Genomic DNA, 23,196 nt, shown 5'->3' with positions numbered 1-23,196 from the left:
TCCCTCAGTACTGCCCCTCCGACAGTGCGGCACTCCCTCAGTACCGCCCCTCCGACAGTGCGGGGCTCCCTCAGTACTGCCCCTCCGACAGTGCGGCACTCCCTCAGTACCGCCCCTCCGACAGTGCGGCGCTCCCTCAGTACCGCCCCTCCGACAGTGCACCGCTCCCTCAGTACTGCCCCTCCGACAGTGCGGCGCTCCCTCAGTACTGCCCCTCCGACAGTGCGGCGCTCCCTCAGTACCGCCCCTCCGACAGTGCGGCGCTCCCTCAGTACTGCCCCTCCGACAGTTCGGCGCTCCCTCAGTACTGCCCCTCCGACAGTGCGGCACTCCCTCAGTACTGCCCCTCCGACAGTGCGGCACTCCCTCAGTACTGCCCCTCCAACAGTGCGGTGCTCCCTCAGTACTGCCCCTCCGACAGTGCGGGGCTCCCTCAGTACCGCCCCTCCGACAGTGCGGCACTCCCTCAGTACTGCCCCTCCGACAGTGCGGGGCTCCCTCAGTACTGCCCCTCCGACAGTGCGGCACTCCCTCAGTACCGCCCCTCCGACAGTGCGGGGCTCCCTCAGTACTGCCCCTCCGACAGTGCGGCACTCCCTCAGTACCGCCCCTCCGACAGTGCGGCGCTCCCTCAGTACTGCCCCTCCGACAGTGCGGCACTCCCTCAGTACTGCCCCTCCGACAGTGCGGCACTCCCTCAGTACTGCCCCTCCAACAGTGCGGTGCTCCCTCAGTACTGCCCCTCCGACAGTGCGGGGCTCCCTCAGTACCGCCCCTCCGACAGTGCGGCACTCCCTCAGTACTGCCCCTCCGACAGTGCGGTGCTCCCTCAGTACTGCCCCTCCGACAGTGCGGCTCTCCCTCAGTACTGCCCCTCCGACAGTGCGGCGCTCCCTCAGTACCGCCCCTTCCGACAGTGCGGCGCTCCCTCAGTACCGCCCCTCCGACAGTGCGGTATTCCCTCAGTACTGCCCCTCCGACAGTGCGGTATTCCCTCAGTACTGCCCCTCCGACAGTGCGGCGCTCCCTCAGTATGCCCCTCCGACAGTGCGGGGCTCCCTCAGTACCGCCCCTCTGACAGTGCGGTGCTCCCTCAGCACTGCCCCTCCGACAGTGCGGCGCTCCCTCAGCACTGGCCCCGGGTGGAATGTCGGGGCTCGAGACTCTGGAGCGGAGGCTCGGACCCACGAACGTCTGACTAGGAGGCGAGAGAGAGAGAGGCAGCGAGACACAGCCGACATTAACGGAATAACGGGACACGTTCATTCACAACCTCCGCCTGCCCCGGGGATTATATTTTAAACAAATTGACGGCTCAGCGTCCAGCAGGGTTTGACGGATTTAATAATTGACGGTAAACATTGCGACATTGGGCTCAGGCGTCCTCGCTCTGCTCGCCATCGCTGCCCGCGAGACGCAATGGTGCGGCGACCAGTGATGAGCAGCACGAAGTGGGCGATGGCGGGAACGGCAATCAGACCCCGCCGCCGTCCCTAGTCCAAGAACGTGAGCTCCATCGTGTCCGCCACATCCGGGTGCAGGATTCGCGTGGATATCCGCTCGATGTCATCCAGGCTCAGCAGACGCAGGTTCCGCTCGTAGTCCTGGAGAGAGAGAGAGAGAGAGAGAGAGAGAGAGCGGGGGAGAGTGCGAGAGAGAGAGAGAGAGCGGGGGAGAGTGCAAGAAAGAGAGAGAGAGAGAGAGGGGGAGAGAGGGGGAGAGTGCGAGGGGGAGAGAGTGGGGGAAAGAGTGTGAGAGAGAGAGAGAGAGAGAGACAGAGTGAGAGAGAGGGAGAGAGAGAGAGAGCGGGGGAGAGTGCGAGAGAGAGAGAGAGCGGGGGAGAGTGCGAGAAAGAGAGAGTGGGGGAAAGAGTGCGAGAGAGAGAGAGAGAGAGAGAGAGCGGGGGAGAGTGTGAGAGAGAGAGAGAGAGAGCGGGGGAGAGTGCGAGAGAGAGAGAGAGAGCGGGGGAGAGTGCGAGAAAGAGAGAGTGGGGGAAAGAGTGCGAGAGAGAGAGAGAGAGAGAGAGAGCGGGGGAGAGTGTGAGAGAGAGAGAGAGAGCGGGGGAGAGTGCGAGAAAGAGAGAGTGGGGGAAAGAGTGCGAGAGAGAGAGAGAGAGAGAGAGAGCGGGGGAGAGTGCAAGAAAGAGAGAGAGAGAGAGAGAGAGAGACAGAGAGGGGGAGAGTGCGAGGGGGAGAGAGTGGGGGAAAGAGTGAGAGAGAGAGAGAGAGAGACAGAGTGAGAGAGAGAGAGAGAGAGAGAGCGGGGGAGAGAGAGAGAGAGAGAGAGAGAGCGGGGGAGAGAGCAAGAGCGAGAGAGTGGGGGAAAGAGTGAGAGAGAGAGAGAGACAGAGTGAGAGAGAGAGCGGGGGAGAGCGCGAGAGAGAGAGAGAGAGCGGGGGAGAGAGCGAGAGAGAGAGAGCGGGGGAGAGAGCGAGAGAGAGAGAGAGAGAAAGAGCGGGGGAGAGCGCGAGAGAGAGAGCGGGGGAGAGCGCGAGAGAGAGAGAGCGGGGGAGAGAGCGAGAGCGAGAGAGTGGGGGAAAGAGTGAGAGAGAGAGAGAGAGAGAGAGCGGGGGAGAGTGCGAGAGAGCGGGGGAGAGAGCAAGAGCGAGAGAGTGGGGGAAAGAGTGAGAGAGAGAGAGAGAGAGAGAGAGACAGAGTGAGAGAGAGAGAGAGAGAGAGCGGGGGAGAGAGAGAGAGAGAGAGAGACAGAGCGGGGCAGAGAGCGAGGGAGAGAGAGAGAGAGAGAGACAGAGCGGAGGAGAGAGCAGGGGGGAGAGAGAGAGAGAGAGACAGAGCGGAGGAGAGAGCGAGGGAGAGAGAGACAGAGCGGGAGAAAGAGCGAGAGAGACAGAGCGGAGGAGAGAGCGAGGGAGAGAGAGACAGACAGAGCGGGGGAAAGAGAGAGAGACAGAGCGGGGGAAAGAGCGAGAGACAGAGCGGGGGAAAGAGCGATAGAGAGCGAGCAGGGGAGAGCGAGACAGAGAGGGGGAGAGAAAGAGACACAGTTTGGGGAGAAAGAGAGAGAGACAGAGACAGAGATCAGTTCACAATCAATCACAGCTTAACTGACCAATAATCTGCCAGTATCCAGCTCCCTCTACACTGTCCCATCAAACACTCCCAGGGCAGGTACAGGGGGTTAGATACAGAGTAAAGCTCCCTCTACACTGTCCCATCAAACACTCCCAGGGCAGGTACAGGGGGTTAGATACAGAGTAAAGCTCCCTCGACACTGTCCCATCAAACACTCCCAGGGCGGGTACAGCACGGGGTTAGATACAGAGTAAAGCTCCCTCTACACTGTCCCATCAAACACTCCCAGGGCAGGTACAGCACGGGGTTAGATACAGAGTAAAGCTCCCTCTACACTGTCCCATCAAACACTCCCAGGGCAGGTACAGGGGGTTAGATACAGAGTAAAGCTCCCTCTACACTGTCCCATCAAACACTCCCAGGGCAGGTACAGGGGGTTAGATACAGAGTAAAGCTCCCTCTACACTGTCCCATCAAACACTCCCAGGGCAGGTACAGGGGGTTAGATACAGAGTAAAGCTCCCTCTACACTGTCCCATCAAACACTCCCAGGGCAGGTACAGGGGGTTAGATACAGAGTAAAGCTCCCTCTACACTGTCCCATCAAACACTCCCAGGGCAGGTACAGGGGGTTAGATACAGAGTAAAGCTCCCTCTACACTGTCCCATCACACACTCCCAGGGCAGGTACAGGGGGTTAGATACAGAGTAAAGCTCCCTCTACACTGTCCCATCAAACACTCCCAGGGCAGGTACAGGGGGTTAGATACAGAGTGAAGCTCCCTCTACACTGCCCCATCACACACCCTGGGACCATTCTGCTCAATCTGTCCCGCACCCTGACCTCACACCCTGCCTGCACTGCGTTGTCCAGAATTGCAGCACCAGGCTCCAGTCGGGTTTCAACGCAAGGTCCGCAAGCTTGTGCGCCAGGCGTTACCTTCTGCAGCTGTTCCAGAACCTTCTCTGCGTCCGCCGGCGCAAAGTGTTTCTCGAGGATCTCGAGGATAAGCTGCCACGGCTGGGCTCTGCCGCCCTGCGGGGTCCCGTCAGGGGAGGTCCTGTCCACGGGTCTCACCACCAGGTTCAGCTTGGTGTTGGGCCGGATGCCATAGTCTGTCAGTCTGTGCTCGTCTGGGCATGGGGCACAACAACAACAACTTGCATTTATATAGCACCTTTATTGCAAAGGGGGATGGAGTATAAAAGCAGGGCAGTCTTGCTCCAGTTATACAGGGTATTGGTGAGGCCACACCTGGAGTACTGCGTGCAGTTCTGGTCTCCGTATTTAAGGAGGGATATACTTGCATTGGAGGCAGTTCAGAGAAGGTTCACTCGGTTGATTCCGGGGATGAGGGGGTTGCCTTATGAGGAAAGGTTGAGCAGGTTGGGCCTGTACCCATTGGAGTTTAGAAGAATGAGAGGTGATCTTATCGAAACGTATCAGATTCTGAGGGGGGCTGGACAGGGTGGATGCAGAGAGGATGTTTCCCCCTCGTGGGGGAATCTCGAACTAGGGGGCACATAGTCTCAGAATAAGGGGCCGCCCATTTAGGACGGAGAGGAGGAGGAATTTCTTCTGGTGAATCTGTGGAATTCTCTGCCCCAGAGAGCTGTGGGGGGCTGGGTCACTGAATATATTTAAGGCGGAGATAGACAGATTTTTGAGCGATAAGGGAGTGAAGGGGCGGGCGGGGAAGTGGAGCTGAGCCCAAGATCGGATCAGCCGCGATCTGATTGGATGGTGGAGCAGGCTCGAGGGGCCGAATGGCCGACTCCTGCTCCTGTTTCTGATGTTCTTAACGTAGCGAAACGACCTAGAGATGGTCATTGGGATTAGACTGGGTGACCTTTTGCTGGACCGAGCAGATATAACGGTAAGTACTGCAGGGAATCGAATACGGCCAGAGTGATCTCCTGGTCTAGTGTCGATCGCCTGGATGGGTCGGAGAGGAATTTTCCCAGATTTTTTCTCCCTGAATTGGCTTGGGTTGTTATCTGGTTTTTGCCTCTCCCAGGAGATCACACGACTCCGGTTGGGGTGGAGTGTGGAATGTTTCAGTGTAAGGGGTGTCGCAGTTGTGTGGGGCGGACTGGTTGGGCTGGGTGCTCTTTGCCTTTCCGTCATTGTTCGTGGGTTTATATATAACCTTCAGGGCTACTGACCGAGGGCCGTGTGGCTCTTTGTCGGCCGGGGCGGACACGATGGGCCGGAATGGCCTCCTGCCCTGTAAATTTCTATGAAATGTCCCAAGGCGCTTCACAGGAGTATTATGAGATAAAAATTTGACACCGAGTCGTATAAGCAAAAATTAGCGCAGGTGACCAAAGAGGTGGTTTTTAAGGAGCGTCTTGAAGGAGGAGAGCAAGGCGGAGAGGTTTAGGGAGGGAGTTCCAGAGCTTGGGGCCCAGGCAACAGAAGGCACGGCCACCGATGGTGGAGCGATTATAATCAGGGATGGTCAGGAGGGCAGAATTAGAGGAGTGCAGAGATCTCGGGGGGTTGTGGGACTGGAGGGGGTTACAGAGATAGGGAGGGGTGTAGGGACTGGAGGAGGTTACAGAGATAGGGAGGGGTGTAGGGGCTGGAGGAGGTTACAGAGATAGGGAGGGGTGTAGGGGCTGGAGGAGGTTACAGAGATAGGGAGGGGTGTAGGGGCTGGAGGGGGTTACAGAGATAGGGAGGGGTGTAGGGGCTGGAGGAGGTTACAGAGATAGGGAGGGGTGTAGGGGCTGGAGGAGGTTACAGAGATAGGGAGGGGTGGAGGGGCGAGGAGGGATTTGAAGAGGCGAATGAGAATTTTGAAATCGAGATGTTGTTTAACCAATGTACGTCAGTGAGCACAGGGGGTGATGGGTGAGCGGGACTGGGTGTGAGTTAGGACACGGGGCAGTGAGCACAGGGGGTGATGGGTGAGTGGGACTCGGTGCGAGTTAGGACACGGGGTCAGTGAGCACAGGGGGTGATGGGTGAGCGGGACTGGGTGTGAGTTAGGACACGGGGTCAGTGAGCACAGGGGGTGATGGGTGAGTGGGACTCGGTGCGAGTTAGGACACGGGGTCAGTGAGCACAGGGGGTGATGGGTGAGTGGGACTGGGTGTGAGTTAGGACACGGGGTCAGTGAGCACAGGGGGTGATGGGTGAGTGGGACTGGGTGCGAGTTAGGACACGGGGCAGTGAGCACAGGGGGTGATGGGTGAGCGGGACTGGGTGTGAGTTAGGACACGGGGTCAGTGAGCACAGGGGGTGATGGGTGAGCGGGACTGGGTGTGAGTTAGGACACGGGGTCAGTGAGCACAGGGGGTGATGGGTGAGTGGGACTGGGTGCGAGTTAGGACACGGGGTCAGCGAGCACAGGGGGTGATGGGTGAGTGGGACTGGGTGTGAGTTAGGACACGGGGTCAGTGAGCACAGGGGGTGATGGGTGAGCGGGACTCGGTGCGAGTTAGGACACGGGGGCAGCCGAGTTTTGGATCACCTCTAGTTTACGTCGGGTCGAATGTGGGAGGCCGGCCAGGACCGCAGTGCGTTGGAACGGTCAAGTCTGGGTGTAACAAAGGCACGGATGAGGGCTTCAGCAGCGGATGAGCTGAGGCAGGGGGTGGAGACGGGCGATGTTACGGAGGTGGGAAACAGGCGGGTTTAGTTATGCCGCGGGATGTGTGGCCGGAAGCTCATTTCAGGGTCAAGTATGACCCCGAGGTTGCGAACAGTCTGGTTCAGCCTCAGACAGGAGAGGAATGGAGTTGTTGGCCCCTTCCCTGGTGTCCCTGCGCCGTGGGGCCCTCGGGCCCTGTCCCTGCGCCGTGGGGCCCTCGGGCCCTGTCCCTGCGCCGTGGGGCCCTGGGGCCCTGTCCCTGCGCCGAGGGGCCCTCGGGCCCTGTCCCTGCGCCGTGGGGCCCTCGGGCCCTGTCCCTGCGCCGTGGGGCCCTGGGGCCCTGTCCCTGCGCCGTGGGGCCCTGGGGCCCTGTCCCTGCGCCGAGGGGTCCTCGGGCCCTGTCCCTGCGCCGTGGGGCCCTCGGGCCCTGTCCCTGCGCCGTGGGGCCCTGGGGCCCTGTCCCTGCGCCGAGGGGTCCTCGGGCCCTGTCCCTGCGCCGTGGGGCCCTCGGGCCCTGTCCCTGCGCCGAGGGGCCCTCGGGCCCTGTCCCTGCGCCGTGGGGCCCTGGGGCCCTGTCCCTGCGCCGAGGGGTCCTCGGGCCCTGTCCCTGCGCCGTGGGGCCCTCGGGCCCTGTCCCTGCGCCGTGGGGCCTCCCCGTGGGTGAATGCAGACTCCTTTACCTGACAGGGCCTTTCCCTTGTACAGCAGTCGTTGCTGAACCACGGGGATGTGGAGCTTGTCAGCGATGATGGCCTTGACGGCGGCTATCGTCTCGTTCTCAGGCACCTGAAAGGGAAGGGTCAGGGGTCAGGAGGTGCGGTCGCTCAAGAACACAAGAAACAGCAGCAGGATTCGGCCATTCGGCCCCTCGAACCGCAGAAGCCTCGACAATAGAGGATTAAATGTTGGGAGATTCAGGACAGGAGTCACCCGCACTCCAAGGGTTAGATTACGAGCAGAGGTGACACAAACGCGGGGCGTATTCCCTGGGATTGAGACGGTTCAGGGGCGATCTGATCGAAGATTTCAGGGTATTGAGGGGAACAGTTCGGGTGGATCGAGAGAGAGAGACTATCTCCGCTGGTCGGGGGGTCGAGGACCAGGGGGCAGATGCTAATAGTTAGAGCCAGACCTTTCGGGAGTGAAGTTGGGAAACATTTCGACACACACAGGGTGGGAGACGTTTGCAACTCTCTTCCCCAAATGGCAATAGTTAATTTTAAATGGAAGATTGATAGATTTCTGTTAACCAAAGGTATTAAGGGATATGGGGCAAAGGCGGGGAGATGGAGTTAGGTCACAGACAGCCGTGATCTCATTAAATGGCGGAATATCGAGGGGCTGAACGGCCTCCTCCTGTCCCTCTCTACCTGCCCCGGGCCGGGCCCTGTCCCTGGGCCCTCTCCCTTTCCCTGGGCCCTCCCTATCCCTCCCCCAGCCCCGGGCCCTGCCCTCCCTCTCCCCTGTACCCCCGGGCCCTCTCCCTCTCCCCGGTCTCCCCTGTACCCCCGGGCCCTCTCCCTCTCCCCGGTCTCCCCTGTACCCCCGGGCCCTGCCCTTCTCCCCTCTCCCCCTCCCCCAGCCCCGGCCCTCCCTCTCCCCTCTCCCCTGTACCCCCCGGGCCCTCCCTCTCCCCGGTCTCCCCTGTACCCCCCGGGCCCTCCCTCTCCCCGGTCTCCCTCTCCCCGGTCTCCCCTGTACCCCCGGGCCCTGCCCTCCCTCTCCCCTCTCCCCTGTACCCCTGGGCCGGGCCCTCTCCCTCCCTCTCCCCGGGCCCTGCCCCTCTCCCCGGTCTCCCCTGTACCCCCGGGCCCTCTCCCTCTCCCTCCCTCTCCCTCTCCCCTGTACCCCCGGGCCCTCCCTCTCCCCGGTCTCCCCTGTACCCCCGGGCCCTCTCCCTCTCCCTCCCTCTCCCTCTCCCCTGTACCCCCGGGCCCTCCCTCTCCCCGGTCTCCCCTGTACCCCCGGGCCCTCTCCCTCTCCCTCCCTCTCCCTCTCCCCTGTACCCCCGGGCCCTCCCTCTCCCCGGTCTCCCCTGTACCCCCGGGCCCTCTCCCCTGTACCCCCGGGCCGGGCCCTCTCCCTCCCTCTCCCCGGGCCCGGGCCCTGTCTCTCCCCCACCTCCAGCCGGCTCTCGGTGCCGTGCAGCAGTTTGACGCTGAGCTGCATCTCTGCGGCCAGGAGCGGGGCAGGCCTCGGCTTAAAGGGGCAGGCACCCGGGCCCCACGGTTAAAGGGGCAGGCACCCGGGCCCCACGGTTAAAGGGGCAGGCACCCGGGCCCCACGGTTAAAGGGGCAGGCACCCGGGCCCCACGGTTAAAGGGGCAGGCACCCGGGCCCCACGGTTAAAGGGGCAGGCACCCGGGCCGCACGGTTAAAGGGGCAGGCACCCGGGCCGCACAGTTAAAGGGGCAGGCACCCGAGCCCCACGTTCCGGGCCCCACGGTTAAAGGGGCAGGCACCCGGGCCCCACGGTTAAAGGGGCAGGCACCCGGGCCCCACGGTTAAAGGGGCAGGCACCCGGGCCCCACGTTTAAAGGGGCAGGCACCCGGGCCCCACGGTTAAAGGGGCAAGCACCCGGGCCCCACGGTTAAAGGGGCAGGCACCCGGGCCCCACGGTTAAAGGGGCAGGCAGCAGGTAAGAGTCGGAAGGGACAAGAAAAGAAAGGAAAAAAGACTTTCATTTATATAGCGACTTTCACGACCACCGAACGTCTCAAAAGAACTTCTCAGCCAATAAAGTACTTTTGCAGTGTAGTCACTGTTGGAGTTAAGGAAATGCGGCAGCCAGTTTGCGCACAGCAAGCTCCCACACACAGCGATGTGATAATGACCCGGATCGTCTGTTTTAGTGATGTTGGTCGAGGGATAAATATTGGCCCCAGGACACCGGGGAGAACTCCCCCTGCTCTTCTTCCAATAGTGGCCCCGGGATCTTTTACATCCACCCGAGAGGGCAGACGGGGCCTCGGTTTAATGTCTTCTCCGAAAGATGGCACCTCTGACAGTGCGGCGCTCCCTCAGTACTGCCCCTCCGACAGCGCAGTGCGGCGCTCCCTCAGTACCGCCCCTCCGACAGCGCAGTGCGGCGCTCCCTCAGTACCGCCCCTCCGACAGCGCAGTGCGGCGCTCCCTCAGTACCGCCCCTCCGACAGCGCAGTGCGGCGCTCCCTCAGTACCGCCCCTCCGACAGCGCAGTGCGGCGCTCCCTCAGTACCGCCCCTCCGACAGCGCAGTGCGGCGCTCCCCCAGTACCGCCCCTCCGACAGCGCAGTACGGCGCTCCCTCAGTACTGGCACCAGGGGAGTGTCGGACTGGATTCTAGCTGTGGAGCGGAACTGGGACTGGACACCAAGGGGTCGATGATCCCGAAAGGAGTCCACTCCTACCCCAAACACCAGCAATAGGAGACTGCAAACGGACTGAAGGAAACACAGCACTGGCACAGAGACACAGGTGATACAGAATGCTAGTTACGAAAGACACCCAGAGACTCGTTTGGTCACGAGTGCCCGGGGGCAAAGCCTTTATAGGTTTACAATATTATTCAAATGACGGCTCCCCTTCAAGGTTGGACACTCTCGAAGCTTTAGCGTCAGCTGGCCGTGGGGAATCCGGCTAATGGGCAAAGTGTCCAGAATAAGACCTTTCCCCTGCGCTCAATGTCTCAGGCTGGAGCAACCGAGGAGTTGGAAACTGAGGAGACCTCCGTTTTGGACGTTGGAGAGACATCAGAGCCATCAAACACTCCCAGGGCAGGTACAGGGGGTTAGATACAGAGTAAAGCTCCCTCTACACTGTCCCATCAAACACTCCCAGGGCAGGTACAGGGGGTTAGATACAGAGTAAAGCTCCCTCTACACTGTCCCATCAAACACTCCCAGGGCAGGTACATCACGGGGTTAGATACAGAGTAAAGCTCCCTCTACACTGTCCCATCAAACACTCCCAGGGCAGGTACATCACGGGGTTAGATACAGAGTAAAGCTCCCTCTACACTGTCCCATCAAACACTCCCAGGGCAGGTACAGGGGGTTAGATACAGAGTAATGCTCCCTCTACACTGTCCCATCAAACACTCCCAGGGCAGGTACAGGGGGTTAGATACAGAGTAAAGCTCCCTCTACACTGTCCCATCAAACACTCCCAGGGCAGGTACAGCACGGGGTTAGATACAGAGTAAAGCTCCCTCTGCACTTTAGGAGGTATGTCAATCAATGACTGTGTCCCAGACATGTTGGGGTGGAGAGGGAGGAGTGGGAGAGGGAAAGGGAGGGAGGGAGGGGGGCGAGGGCGAGGGAGGTAACTCAGGAAGCTGTTTAGTGACGAGGAGATCCTGGTTGCCCAACTGTCGGTTCATGAAGACGTAGATGACGGGGTTGTCGATGGTGGCATTCTTGGCAAAGTACGTGGGCAAGGCGACGGCTTGCGAGTGGAAGGAGGAACAGGGGTTTAAAGGCAGGAAAGATGGCAAAGGTGTGAGGACCCCAGCAGAAGATGTAGGCGATGACCATCCTCGACACCTCCTCTCTGCCTTCTGGGTCGTCTCCAACTCCTTCTGCTGCATCACACGGGCATCGAACCTATTGTGTTCCTACCACAGATGAGGCTGCACACAGGGAGGTTAAAGTAACAGTGACCTCAGTCTTTAATAAGACACTCCAGAGTGAGGGACAGGCCTTGGGGGCCGGCTTATATACAGTGCTCCCAAGGGATGCTGGGATCCCTTGGGACTTCAGGGGATGAGCTCCCTGGTGGTGGAACATGGGAGTGCATGCTTTACAGATACACAACATCACCCCCCCGCCCCCCAAAGTCAAAGTGAAAACTATTTACAAGGTGAGGCGGTCGGGAGCCTTTCTTTCCCTGGTGGACCACCTCGGTACAAATGTCTGTTCTGGTGTGTTGGCTGTGCCCTCGCTGGGCTGGCGTGTTGTTGGCCCTGCGGGGCTGCTGGGTGAGCCTGGCCTTGCTGGGCTGTTGGGCGTGATGGGTTCGATTTCCTGGTCCGGCGTGGTGTCGTTGATCCTTTGGGTGTGTGTTGTGGGCTCGAAAAAGGTGGTGTCTGCTGTGGGTTGTTCAGGGCAGTCTGTGAACCGCAGCCTCGTTTGGTCCAGGTGCTTTCTGCAAATTTGTCCATTGTCCAGTTTGACTACAAACACCCTACTCCCTTCTTTAGCTATCAACGTGCCCGCGATCCACTGGGGACCATGTCCATAGTTTAGCACATACACAGGGTCATTCAGATCAATTTCCCGTGACACAGTGGCGTGACCATCGTTTACATTTTGTTGCTGCCGTCTGCTCTCTACCTGATCATGCAGGTTGGGGTGAACCAGTGAGAGTCTGGTTTTAAGTGTCCTTTTCATGAGTAGCTCAGCCGGGGGCAGCCCTGTGAGCGAGTGAAGTCTCGTGCGGTAGCTGAGCAGTACTCGGGACAGGTGGGTTTGGAGTGAGCCTTCTGTGACTCGTTTGAGGCTCTGTTTGATGGTTTGTACTGCCCGCTTTGCCTGCCCATTGGAGGCTGGTTTAAACGGGGCCGAGGTGACATGTTTGATCCCATTGCGGGTCATGAATCCTTTAAATTCGGCACTGGTGAAACATGGCCCGTTGTCACTGACCAGTATGTCAGGCAGGCCGTGGGTGGCAAACATGGCCCTCAGGCTTTCAATGGTGGCGGTGCTTCCCGACATTATTTCACATTCAATCCATTTTGAAAAAGCATCCACCACCACCAGGAACATTTTACCGAGAAACGGGCCCGCATAGTCGACATGGATCCTCGACCATGGTCTGGAGGGCCAGGACCACAAACTTAGTGGTGCCTCTCTGGGCGCGTTGCTCAACTGAGCACATACACTGCATTGCTGTACACAGGACTCTAAGTCAGAGTCGATACCGGGCCACCACACGTGGGATCTGGCTATCGCTTTCATCATTACTATACCCGGGTGTGTGCTGTGGAGATCCGAGATGAACGTCTCCCTGCCCTTTCTGGGTAGCACTACGCGGTTACCCCACAACAGGCAGTCTGCCTGAATGGACAGCTCATCCTTTCGCCGCTGGAACGGCTTGAATGGCTCTTGCATTTCAACGGGGATGCTGGCCCAGCTCCCATGCAGTACACAGTTTTTTTACTAGGGACAGCAGAGGACCTTGGCTGGTCCAAGTCCTAATCTGGCGGGCTGTGACAGGTGATTTATCATTTTCAAACGCTTCCATGACCATCAACAAGTCTGCGGGCTGCTCCACCATTAACAAGTTTGCAGGCTGCGCCATTTCCACCCCCGTGGTGGGCAATGGTAGCCGACTGAGAACATCCGCACAGTTCTCGGTGCCTGGCCTGTGGCGGATGGTGTAGTTATACGCTGATAGTGTGAGTGCCCACCTTTGTATGCAGGCTGAGGCATTAGTATTTATTCCCTTGTTTTCAGCGAACAGGGATGTGAGGGGCTTGTGATCGGTTTCCAACTCAAATTTGAGGCCAAACAGGTACTGATGCATTTGCTTTACCCCGAACACACATGCTAATGCCTCTTTCACACCCGACTCCGTACGACGGCGCATCATATGCTAGCACAAGTCTTTTACACGGGTTATACAATATAAGCAGCTTGTTGGAGCATAAAATGTTTCGGGCTTTCTCAAAAGCAATTACTTGTTTTTTTTTCCCCCATACCCAGTTCTCACCTTTGCACAATAACACATGTAGGGGCTCTAAGAGGGTGCTTAACCCCAGTAGGACGTTACCAAAATAGTTGAGGATTCCCAGGAACGACTGCAGCTCCGTGACGTTCTGTGGCCTGGGCGCGTTCCTGATAGCCTCTGTCTTGGCATCTGTGGGCCGAATGCCGTCCGCCGCGATCTTTCTCCCCAAAAACTCCACTTCTGTTGCCATGAAGATGCATTTCGACCTCTTCAGCCGCAGCCCTACGCGATCCAGTCGCCGGAGGACCTCCTCCAGTTTTATAGGTGCTCGGCGGTGTCCCGACCCGTGACCAATATGTCGTCCTGAAAGACCACCGTGTGTGGAACCGACTTGAGTAGGCTCTCCATGTTTCTCTGGAAGATCGCTGCAGCCGACCGAATTCCAAACGGACATCTGTTGTAGATGAACAGTCCCTTGTGTGTGTTGATGCAGGTGAGGCCCTTCGAAGACTCCTCCAGCTCCTGCGTCTTGCCTCCTGCCAACGTTGCAAATAGGTCGTCTGCCTTAGGTAGTGGTCCTGTAGCGAGAAACGATTTATAATCACCGCAAATCCTGACCATGCCATCACTTTTGAGTACTGGAACAATCGGGCTGGCCCACTCGCTGAATTCCACTGGGGAGATGATGCCCTCGCGTTGCAGCCTGTCCAGCTCGATTTCCACTCTCTCCCTCATCATGTGAGGTACCGCTCGCGCCTTGTGGTGAATGGGTCGTGCCTCTGGGACCAAGTGGATCCACATCTTCGCCCCGGAAAAGTTTCCAATGCCTGGCTCAAAAAGGGAAGGAAATTTGTTAAGAACCTGGGTACATGAGGCCTCATCGACATGTGAGATGTCATCCCAGTTCCAGCGGATTTTGCCCAGCCAGCTCCTTCCAAGCAGTGTGGGGCCATTGCCCGGGACAATCCAGAGTGGCAGTTCGTGCACCGTGCCCTCGTAGGTGACCTTGACCATGGCGCTGCCCAGGACAGTGATGAGCTCTTTGGTGTACGTTCTCAGTTTCGTGTGGATGGGGCTCAGGGCTGGTCTGAATACCTTGTTGCACCACAGTCTCTCAAACATCATTTTACTCATGATGGATTGGGCTAGCGCCAGTGTCCAGTTCCATGGCTACGGATAAGTCATTCAATTTTATACTTAGCATTATAGATGGACATTTAGTTGAAAATGTGTGCACTCCGTGTACTTCAGCATCTGCCTCCTCTCTCTGAGGCTCGAAATTGCTTTGATCCACCGTGGACCGATCTTCCTTTGCCACGTGGTGGTTAGCAGATTTTGCAGAGCTTGCAGCTCATCTGCAAGCTCGTTGGAAGTGCCGCATTGTTCCACAGCTCTTGCAAACATACCCTTTGAAGCGGCATGAATAGGCTGAATGGAAGACTCCACAACGACAACAAGGTGTGAATTGCCTTGCATTCATCCTTTGTTGGGGACTGAGTCATCTGGGTCACCTGAGGGCTGCTGGCAGTTGCAGACTCATGGTTTCTGCCCTGTACATTTCTGCTTGCAAACACAGTTCCAGTTAATTTATGAACATTGCTAGCGCTTGTGTGCTGAGAGATTTGTTTGGTGTTATCACTGGTGGACATAAACGCCTGTGCTATCGCAATGGCCTTGCTGAGGGTCGGTGTCTCTACAGTCAAAAAGTTTTCGTAGGATGGTCTCGTGGCCAATGCCCAGTACAAAAAAGTCTCTGAGCATCTGCTCCAGGTAGCCATCAAACTCACATTGTCCTGCAAGTCGCCTTAGCTCGGCGACATAGCTCACCTCTTCCTGGCCTTCAGATCGCTGGCACATGTAGAACCGATACCTCGCCATCAGCACGCTCTCCCTCGGGTTAAGATGCTCCCGAACCAGTGTACACAGCTCCTCATACGACTTATCTGTGGGTTTCACCAGAGCCAGAAGATTCTTCATGAGGCTGTAGGTCGGTGCCCCGCAGACTGTGAGGAGGACCGCTCTCCTTTTTGCAGCGCTTCCTTCTCCATCCAGCTCGTTGGCTACAAAGTACTGGTCTAGCTGTTCGACATAGGCTTCCCAGTCCTCACCCTCCGAGAACTTCTCCAGGATGCCCCCAGTTTGCTGCATCTTTGCGTTGGATTCGTATACTCGTCGCAAGTTATTGTGTTCCTAACACAGATGAGGCTGCACGCAGGGAGGTTAAAGTAACAGTGACCTCAGTCTTTAGTAAGACACTCCAGAGTGAGGAACAGTCCTTAGGGGCCGGCTTATATACAGTGCTCGCAAGGAATGCTGGGATCCATTGGGACTTCAGGGGATGCGCTCCCTGGTGGCAGAATATGGGAGTGCATGCTTTACAGATACACAACAGAACCTGTCACACTGCCTCGCACGGGCATCGCTCACACTGCGTCACACGGACATCGAACCGTCACACGGGCATCGAACTACATCACACGGGCATCGAACCAGTCACACTGCGTCACACGGGCATCGCTTACACCAATCACACCTACAGCACACACTTACCTCACAACCTAAACACACACACTCGTGAGTGAGTGTATGAGTATATGAGAGCGTGTGTCTGTGTGCGTGTGTGTGAGTGAATGCGTGAGAGTGAGTCTGAGTGAGAACGAGTGCGAGTGCGAGAGCGATTGCGTGAGTGTGACTGAGCCATGTTTGAGTGGGATGACGCAGAGAGGGGCCATGTGTGGATGAAGGTGCAAAGAGTTATTTGCTCACCGCTCGGTTGGCCATCCAGACTTGTCAGTAGCAGGGTGACGATGATGGCGACAGGAGAACACGGCACAGGTGAGGGTCAGTGTGATCATGTAGGACTGGCCGCCAGGGTCCGAGCTCCCGCTGAACATATCCGGCCCGCATGACGTCTTCAGTCCAGATGGCCAGTACCGAAAGTTGGAATAAAGGCATTGGGCTGGATTCTCGGTGGTCCAACGCCTCAGTTAGCGGCCAGAAGGAGCGTTAATGGGAGCGTTCGAGGTTACCGACCGTTTAGCGAGAGAGGTATCTGTTCCGATATATTAAATATATGCAGCTCCTTGCATTTCCTTTTTCCCGATCTATGTCAGCACTTACAATGAAAACTGCCACTGGGTCACTGGGCAGTGATCAGGAGCAGGAACCCTGGCTGATTTCCTCTCTCTCTCTAACCCAGGGGTCACTGGGCAGTGATCAGGAGCAGGAACCCTGGCTGATTTCCCCTCTCTCTAACCCAGGGGTCACTGGGCAGTGATCAGGAGCAGGAACCCTGGCTGATTTCCCCTCTCTCTAACCCAGGGGTCACTGGGCAGTGATCAGGAGCAGGAACTCTGGCTGATTTCCCCTCTCTCTAACCCAGGGGTCACTGGGCAGTGATCAGGAGCAGGAACCCTGGCTGATTTCCTCTCTCTCTCTAACCCAGGGGTCACTGGGCAGTGATCAGGAGCAGGAACCCTGGCTGATTTCCCCTCTCTCTAACCCAGGGGTCACTGGGCAGTGATCAGGAGCAGGAACCCTGGCTGATTTCCCCTCTCTCTAACCCAGGGGTCACTGGGCAGTGATCAGGAGCAGGAACCCTGGCTGATTTCCCCTCTCTCTCTAACCCAGGGGTCACTGGGCAGTGATCAGGAGCAGGAACCCTGGCTGATTTCCCCCTCTCTCTAACTCAGGGGGTCACTGGGCAGTGATCAGGAGCAGGAACCCTGGCTGATTTCCCCCTCTCTCTAACTCAGGGGGTCACTGGGCAGTGATCAGGAGCAGGAACCCTGGCTGATTTCCTCTCTCTCTCTAACCCAGGGGTCACTGGGCCCACCGCTCTGTGCCAGGGTTTATGATCCACACCAGCCCACTCCCACCCCTCTCCATCTCCCCCATCACCGTCTCCTTCTATTACTTTCCCCCCCCATGTGTTTATCCAGCCTCCCCTTAAATCCATCGATACTATTCGCCTCGAGCCTGATTTATTTGGGTTTATCAGTGACTGTCTGATATTGGTGGCCCCCGAGTTCTGGTCTCCCCCACAAGTGGGAACATCTTCTCTACGTCTACCCCATCGAACCCCCTTCATAATCTTACACCCCTCCATCAGCTCACCCCTCAGCCTTTAGGGTTGTACAGGACCTTGAATATTGGGTTCAGTTTTGGTCTCCTAATCTGAGGAAGGACATTCTTGCTATTGAGGGAGTGCAGCGAAGGTTCACCAGACTGATTCCCGGGATGACGGGACTGACATATGAAGAAAGACTGGATCGACTAGGCTTATATTCACTGTAATTTAGAAGGATGAGAGGGGATCCCATGGAAACATATAACATTCTGACGGGACGGGACAGGTTAGATGCGGGAAGAATGTTCCCGATGTTGGGGAAGTCCAGAACCAGGGGTCACAGTCTAAGGATAAGGGGTAAGCCATTTAGGACCGAGATGAGAAACTTCTTTACTCAGAGTTGTTAACCTGTGGAATTCTCTACCGCAGAGAGTTGTTGGGGTCAGTTCGTTAGATATATTCAAAAGGGAGTTAGATGTGGCCCTTACGGAAAAAAGGGATCAAGGGGTATGGAGAGAAAGCAGGAATGGGGTACTGAGGGAATGATCAGCCATGATCATATTGAATGGTGGTGCAGGCTCGAAGGGCCGAATGGCCTGCTCCTGCACCTATTTTCTATGTTTCTCTTTTGTCGGGAATCTGTGAATCTTTGGAATTCTCTGCCCCAGAGGGCTGTGGAGGCTCAGTCGTTGAGTATATTCAAGGCTGAGATCGATAGATTTTTGGACTCGAGGGGAATCGAGGGATCGGGCGGGGAAGTGGAGTTGAGGTCGAAGATCAGCCGTGATCTGATTGGATGGCGGAGCGGGCTCGAGGGGCCGAATGGCCGACTCCTGCTCTTCCTGAAAGATCCCCAGCCTGTTCAGCCATCCCCGATAGTTATAACCTCAGTTCTGGTATCATCCTTGTAAATCCTTTTTTTGCACCTGCTCTAGTGCTTGTATATCCTTTTTATAGCATGGCGATCAAAGCTGTGTAGACTATGCAGTGAAAGAAATTTCAGTGATTAAAGGGACTGCAGTCTGTTTAATCGGATACGTGGGGTTCGTTTCAACTAGCGGGAGAGATTGAACAGGCTGAGGATCTTTGCTCTAGCAAAGCGAAGGCTGAGGGGTGAGCTGATGGAGGGGTGTAAGATTATGAAGGGGGTTCGATGGGGTAGACGTAGAGAAGATGTTCCCACTTGTGGGGGAGACCAGAACTCGGGGGCCACCAATATCAGACAGTCACTGATAAACCCAATGGGGAATTCAGGAGAAACCTCTTTACCCAGAGAGCGGTGGGAATGTGGAACTCGCTGCCACAGGGAGGGCTCGAGGCCAATAGTATCGATGCATTTCAGGGGGAGGCTGGATAAACACATGGGGGAGAAAGGAATGGAAGGAGACAGTGATGGGGGGGAATGGAGAGGGTGGGATCTCATAGAAACATAGAAAATAGGTGCAGGAGTAGGCCATTCGGCCCCTCGATCCTGCACCACCATTCAATATGATCATGGCTGATCATTCCCTCAGTACCCCATTCCTGCTTTCTCTCCATACCCCTTGATCCCTTTAGCCGTAAGGGCCACATCTAACTCCCTTTTGAATATATCTAACGAACTGGCCCCAACAACTCTCTGCGGTAGGGAATTCCACAGGTTAACAACTCTGAGTAAAGAAGTTTCTCATCTCGGTCCTAAATGGCTTACCCCTTATCCTTAGACTGTGAGCCCTGGTTCTGGACTTCCCCAACATCGGGAACATTCTTCCTGCATCTAACCTGTCCAGTCCCGTCAGAATTTTATATGTTTCTATGAGATCCCCTCTCATTCTTCTAAACTCCAGTGAATATAAGCCCCGTCGATCCAGTCTCTCCTCATATGTCAGTCCTGCCATCCCGGGAATCAGTCTGGTGAACCTTCGCTGCACTCCCTCAATAGCAAGAACGTCCTTCCTCAAGTTAGGAGGCCAAGGCTTCTTCGGCAGCACCTCCTAAACCCGTGACCTCTACCCGCCTAGAAGGACAAGGGCAGCAGGCGCATGGGAACACCACCCCCTCCACGTTCCCCTCCCAGTCACACACCATCCCAACTTGGAAATATATCGGCCGTTCCTTCATCGTCGCTGGGTCACAATCCTGGAACTCCCTCCCTAACATCATCGTCATCATAGGCAGTCCCTCGAAGTGAGGATGACTTGCTTCCACACTGAAAAGGGATGAGTTCACAGGTGTTTCAATGAAGGACCTAATATTCCAGATCCTGAACTACATCCTGAAGGGTGGAAGATGCCTGTGGGTGGATTGTTTTAACATGGGGTGACCGTTGCACACCAGCCACCACACGGGGCTTGACAGAGCGAGGTCTTGGTCCAGGGGCAAGGGTTATTCCTCCCTAACAGCACTGTGGGAGCACCTTCACCACACAGGACTGCAGCAGTTCAAGGCGGTGGCTCACCACCACCTTCGAGGGCCAATTAGGTGTTATGTATGCAACCCTATGTAACCAGTATTATACTACCACCAGAGGGCGTACCTGTTAGAGTCCCAAGGGATCCCAGCATCCCTTGGGAGCACTGTATATAAGCAGGCCCCCCATGCTGTGCCAGCACTCTGGAGTTAGAATAAAAAGAGACCAAGGTCACACTTGCTGACATCTACAGTACTCAGTTACATTACTTTATTCTGAACATAACAACTGGCGACGAGATAACGAACCATCACGCGAAAATGCAGAGAACTGTTGTCATCCTGGAGAAATGCTGAGAAGGGGACGATTGGGAGGCCTTCATGGAGCGACTCGACTTTGTGGCCAACGAGATCGCTGCCAAACGAAGGGCGATCCTCCTCGCCGTCTTGGACTTGCCAGCGATTCCCAGGGCAGGGTGGAGTGCAGCATAAACGCTGGCACCTTGGGCCCCGTTTCTGTGCAGCACGCCCCGCGAGGCGAGAGCGCGTGACGGCCTGCGCGATGCGGGGGCGGCCCTTCACTGGGACGCGGTTTATATTGCGGACTCGCCCTTCGTGCTGTTGGTGTAGGCGGACGCTGGTCCTGGTCATCGTCTCCTCCTCCTCCTCCTCCTCCTCCTCCTCCTTGTACCTCCGCCTGGTCACAAAGGCCACCAGAGCCCATGGTCCCATCATGTCCCCTCGTCGATCGCCGGGCCTCATCGCGGTGACTCCCACCCCCCCGAGACCGTGAACTGCACATCGCTCCGCAGACAGGCGGGAGGCTTTATACGGCACTCGAAGAGTTATCTCTTCCCCCCACCCACCCCCAGCCCCCCCCAGCCACCATGTTCAAAACATGATCTCTTAATTGTAATGTCACGATAAGGGACCCTGTGTCCCTTTGACGTCAATGGCCAGGCTAAGAACACCTAGTTTTCTGGACACTTTAGGTGAAGGCACCCCATTCTTGGGTCAAGGGTAATCAGGATTTCACGGGAGTTACTTCCTTCTTAACACCCTCCAAAGATCACTGTGCCTCGGCCCATCTGAACAGAACTGCGTCATCTCTCCGTCTCCCATTTGTCCGTCAAGTTATGGTACGTGGGGTCAATACTGAGCCAGAATAGCTAATCCCAGCACTGTGGCAACCAGGCACTGAGAACACTCTCCTCCATCATCATAGGCAGTCCCTCGGAATCGAGGAAGACTTGCTTCCACTCTAAAAGTGAGTCCTTAAGTGGCTGAACAGTCCAATATGAGAACCACAGACCCAGTCACATGGCAGAGCAGGCTCGAGGAGCTGAACGGCCTCCTCCTGTCCCTAATGTAACAGGCTCGAGGGGCTGAACGGCCTCCTCCTGTCCCTAATGTAACAGGCTCGAGGGGCTGAATGGCCTCCTCCTGTCCCTAATGTAACAGACTCGAGGGGCTGAATGGCCTCCTCCTGTCCCTAATGTAACAGGCTCGAGGGGCTGAACGGCCTCCTCCTGTTCCTAATGTAACAGGCTCGAGGGGCTGAACGGCCTCCTGCTGTCCCTAATGTAACAGACTCGAGGGGCTGAACGGCCTCCTCCTGTCCCTAATGTAACAGGCTCGAGGGGCTGAACGGCCTCCTCCTGTCCCTAATGTAACAGGCTCGAGGGGCTGAACGGCCTCCTCCTGTCCCTAATGTAACAGGCTCGAGGGGCTGAACGGCCTCCTCCTGTCCCTAATGTAACAGGCTCGAGGGGCTGAACGGCCTCCTCCTGTTCCTAATGTAACAGGCTCAAGGGGCTGAACGGCCTCCTGCTGTCCCTAATGTAACAGACTCGAGGGGCTGAACGGCCTCCTCCTGTCCCTAATGTAACAGGCTCGAGAAGCTGAACGGCCTCCTCCTGTCCCTAATGTAACAGGCTCGAGGGGCTGAACGGTCTACTCCTGTCCTTAATGTAACAGGCTCGAGGGGCTGAACGGCCTCCTCCTGTTCCTAATGTAACAGGCTCGAGGGGCTGAACGGCCTCCTCCTGTCCCTAATGTAACAGGCTCGAGGGGCTGAACGGCCTCCTCCCGTTGTGAAGTCCAGCTCCGTGCCCCCATGACCGGGCAGTGGGTCAAAGGCAGGAGGGAAGTTTCCGGGTTGAGTCGACGACCCTCGGTGTTGACCCCCTCCGGGACGGTGTTGATTCTGTACGGACGAAGCTCGGCAGTTCGACTGCAGCCGGCATCACCGCCGAGGCAGAGGTTGTCCTCGCTCGGCGCCCCTCCGGCACTGTGGGGGGGGGCGGAGTCACTGGAGCGGCTTCCGGAAGATTCCCTGACTGATTTATTTTCTTCCCCCCCACCTTCCAACTGGCTCCCCCTGAATTCACAGAAAGTTCCCCTTTAAGAGTGGGCGGGGTTAAAATAAAGAGGGACTTGCTGCTGATTGGCTGCCAGGCGGACTACAAGGCTAGACGTATGATTGGTCTTTCACCTTGTCAATCAGGGCGCACTCTCGGAGCCGATTGTCAATGGTTGGTGGGGGGGGGGGGAGCTGCCTCAGAGCGGATTGGTCCGTCGCGTTGTCATTCGCGGTCACTCTCAGCCCGATTGGCGGGCTGGGCTGTCAATCGCGAGTCCCGGCCTGGGATTGGCTGCGAGTGGGTGACGGGCGCAGGGCTGTGATCCCGCCCTCAGGTGATCCCACCCCCCCCACCCCACCGCCGTCTGATTGGACGACGCGGATGTCAATCGGGGCGGAGCGCGGCGCTGATTGGACGAAGCGGGTCAGGTGGTGGGTGAGGCCAATGGGAAGGGCGCTGAGGAGGTCACGTGGTGGCGGCGAGGGTACGGTTGGTGCGCTGAGAGCGAGAGCGAGCGATTCAAACCCGGGGGCTGAGGGAGAGAGAGAGAGAGAGCGGCCATTGACGGACGGACAGAGCATCGACGCCTCACCGCAAGCCCACACAGCCGCGCCGCCATGAACATCCGCAACGCCAGGGTGGGTGGAAGCCGCTCGGCCCTCGGCCCTCGGCCCGCAGGTTTACAGGCCGGACTCAGGCGGCCATCGCGCGCACGCTGCTGCCGCCGCCGCCGCCTTTTATGGGCATGGCCCGAGCCACGCCCCCAGGCGACGGCCCAGGTGCGCGCGGCCGCCGCCTTTTATGGGCATGGCCCGAGCCACGCCCCCAGGCATGGCCACGCCCACCGCGCTGCCTCGGCTCGCAGGTGAATGTACACACGCCCCTTAGCGGTAGGTCACGCCCCCCCCCCCGCACCCCCCCCCAGTGGTAGGTCACGCCCCCTCCCCCCCCCCCCCCCCAGTGGTAGGTCAAGCCCCCCCCCCCCAGTGGTAGGTCAAGCCCCCTCCCCCCCCCAGTGGTAGGTCACGCCCCCTCCCCCCCCCAGTGGCGTGTCACGCCCCCTCCCCCCCCAGTTGTAGGTCACTCCCCCCCCCAG

General features: G+C 57.6%; 2 protein-coding genes and 1 pseudogene across 2 annotated transcripts in view; 1 reads left to right on the top strand and 2 right to left on the bottom strand.

Annotated features, from left to right (window-relative positions):
* Positions 1-1,326: 1,326 nt before the first annotated feature.
* Positions 1,327-8,856, bottom strand: ubl4a (ubiquitin like 4A). Its single transcript, XM_070869125.1, has 4 exons — positions 8,753-8,856; positions 7,312-7,417; positions 3,973-4,166; positions 1,327-1,604 (listed from the first exon to the last, which is right to left on the bottom strand). Exons 1-4 carry the CDS (start codon positions 8,798-8,800, stop codon positions 1,494-1,496), a joined length of 459 nt encoding a protein of 152 aa, XP_070725226.1. The 5' UTR covers positions 8,801-8,856; the 3' UTR covers positions 1,327-1,493.
* Positions 8,857-10,299: 1,443 nt separating this feature from the next.
* Positions 10,300-20,499, bottom strand: LOC139240476 (red-sensitive opsin-like; annotated as a pseudogene).
* Positions 20,500-22,717: 2,218 nt separating this feature from the next.
* Positions 22,718-23,196, top strand: part of naa10 (N-alpha-acetyltransferase 10, NatA catalytic subuni) — a 12,451-nt gene continuing 11,972 nt past the window's right edge. Inside the window, exon 1 of the mRNA XM_070869011.1 lies at positions 22,718-22,879. Coding sequence (XP_070725112.1) covers positions 22,718-22,879 — 162 coding nt within the window. The remainder of the gene's footprint in view (positions 22,880-23,196) is intronic.

The sequence above is a fragment of the Pristiophorus japonicus genome, chromosome 32, assembly GCF_044704955.1.
Source record: "Pristiophorus japonicus isolate sPriJap1 chromosome 32, sPriJap1.hap1, whole genome shotgun sequence".
NCBI lineage: Eukaryota > Metazoa > Chordata > Chondrichthyes > Pristiophoridae > Pristiophorus > Pristiophorus japonicus.
This window is presented reverse-complemented; position numbering and strand designations above follow the sequence as displayed.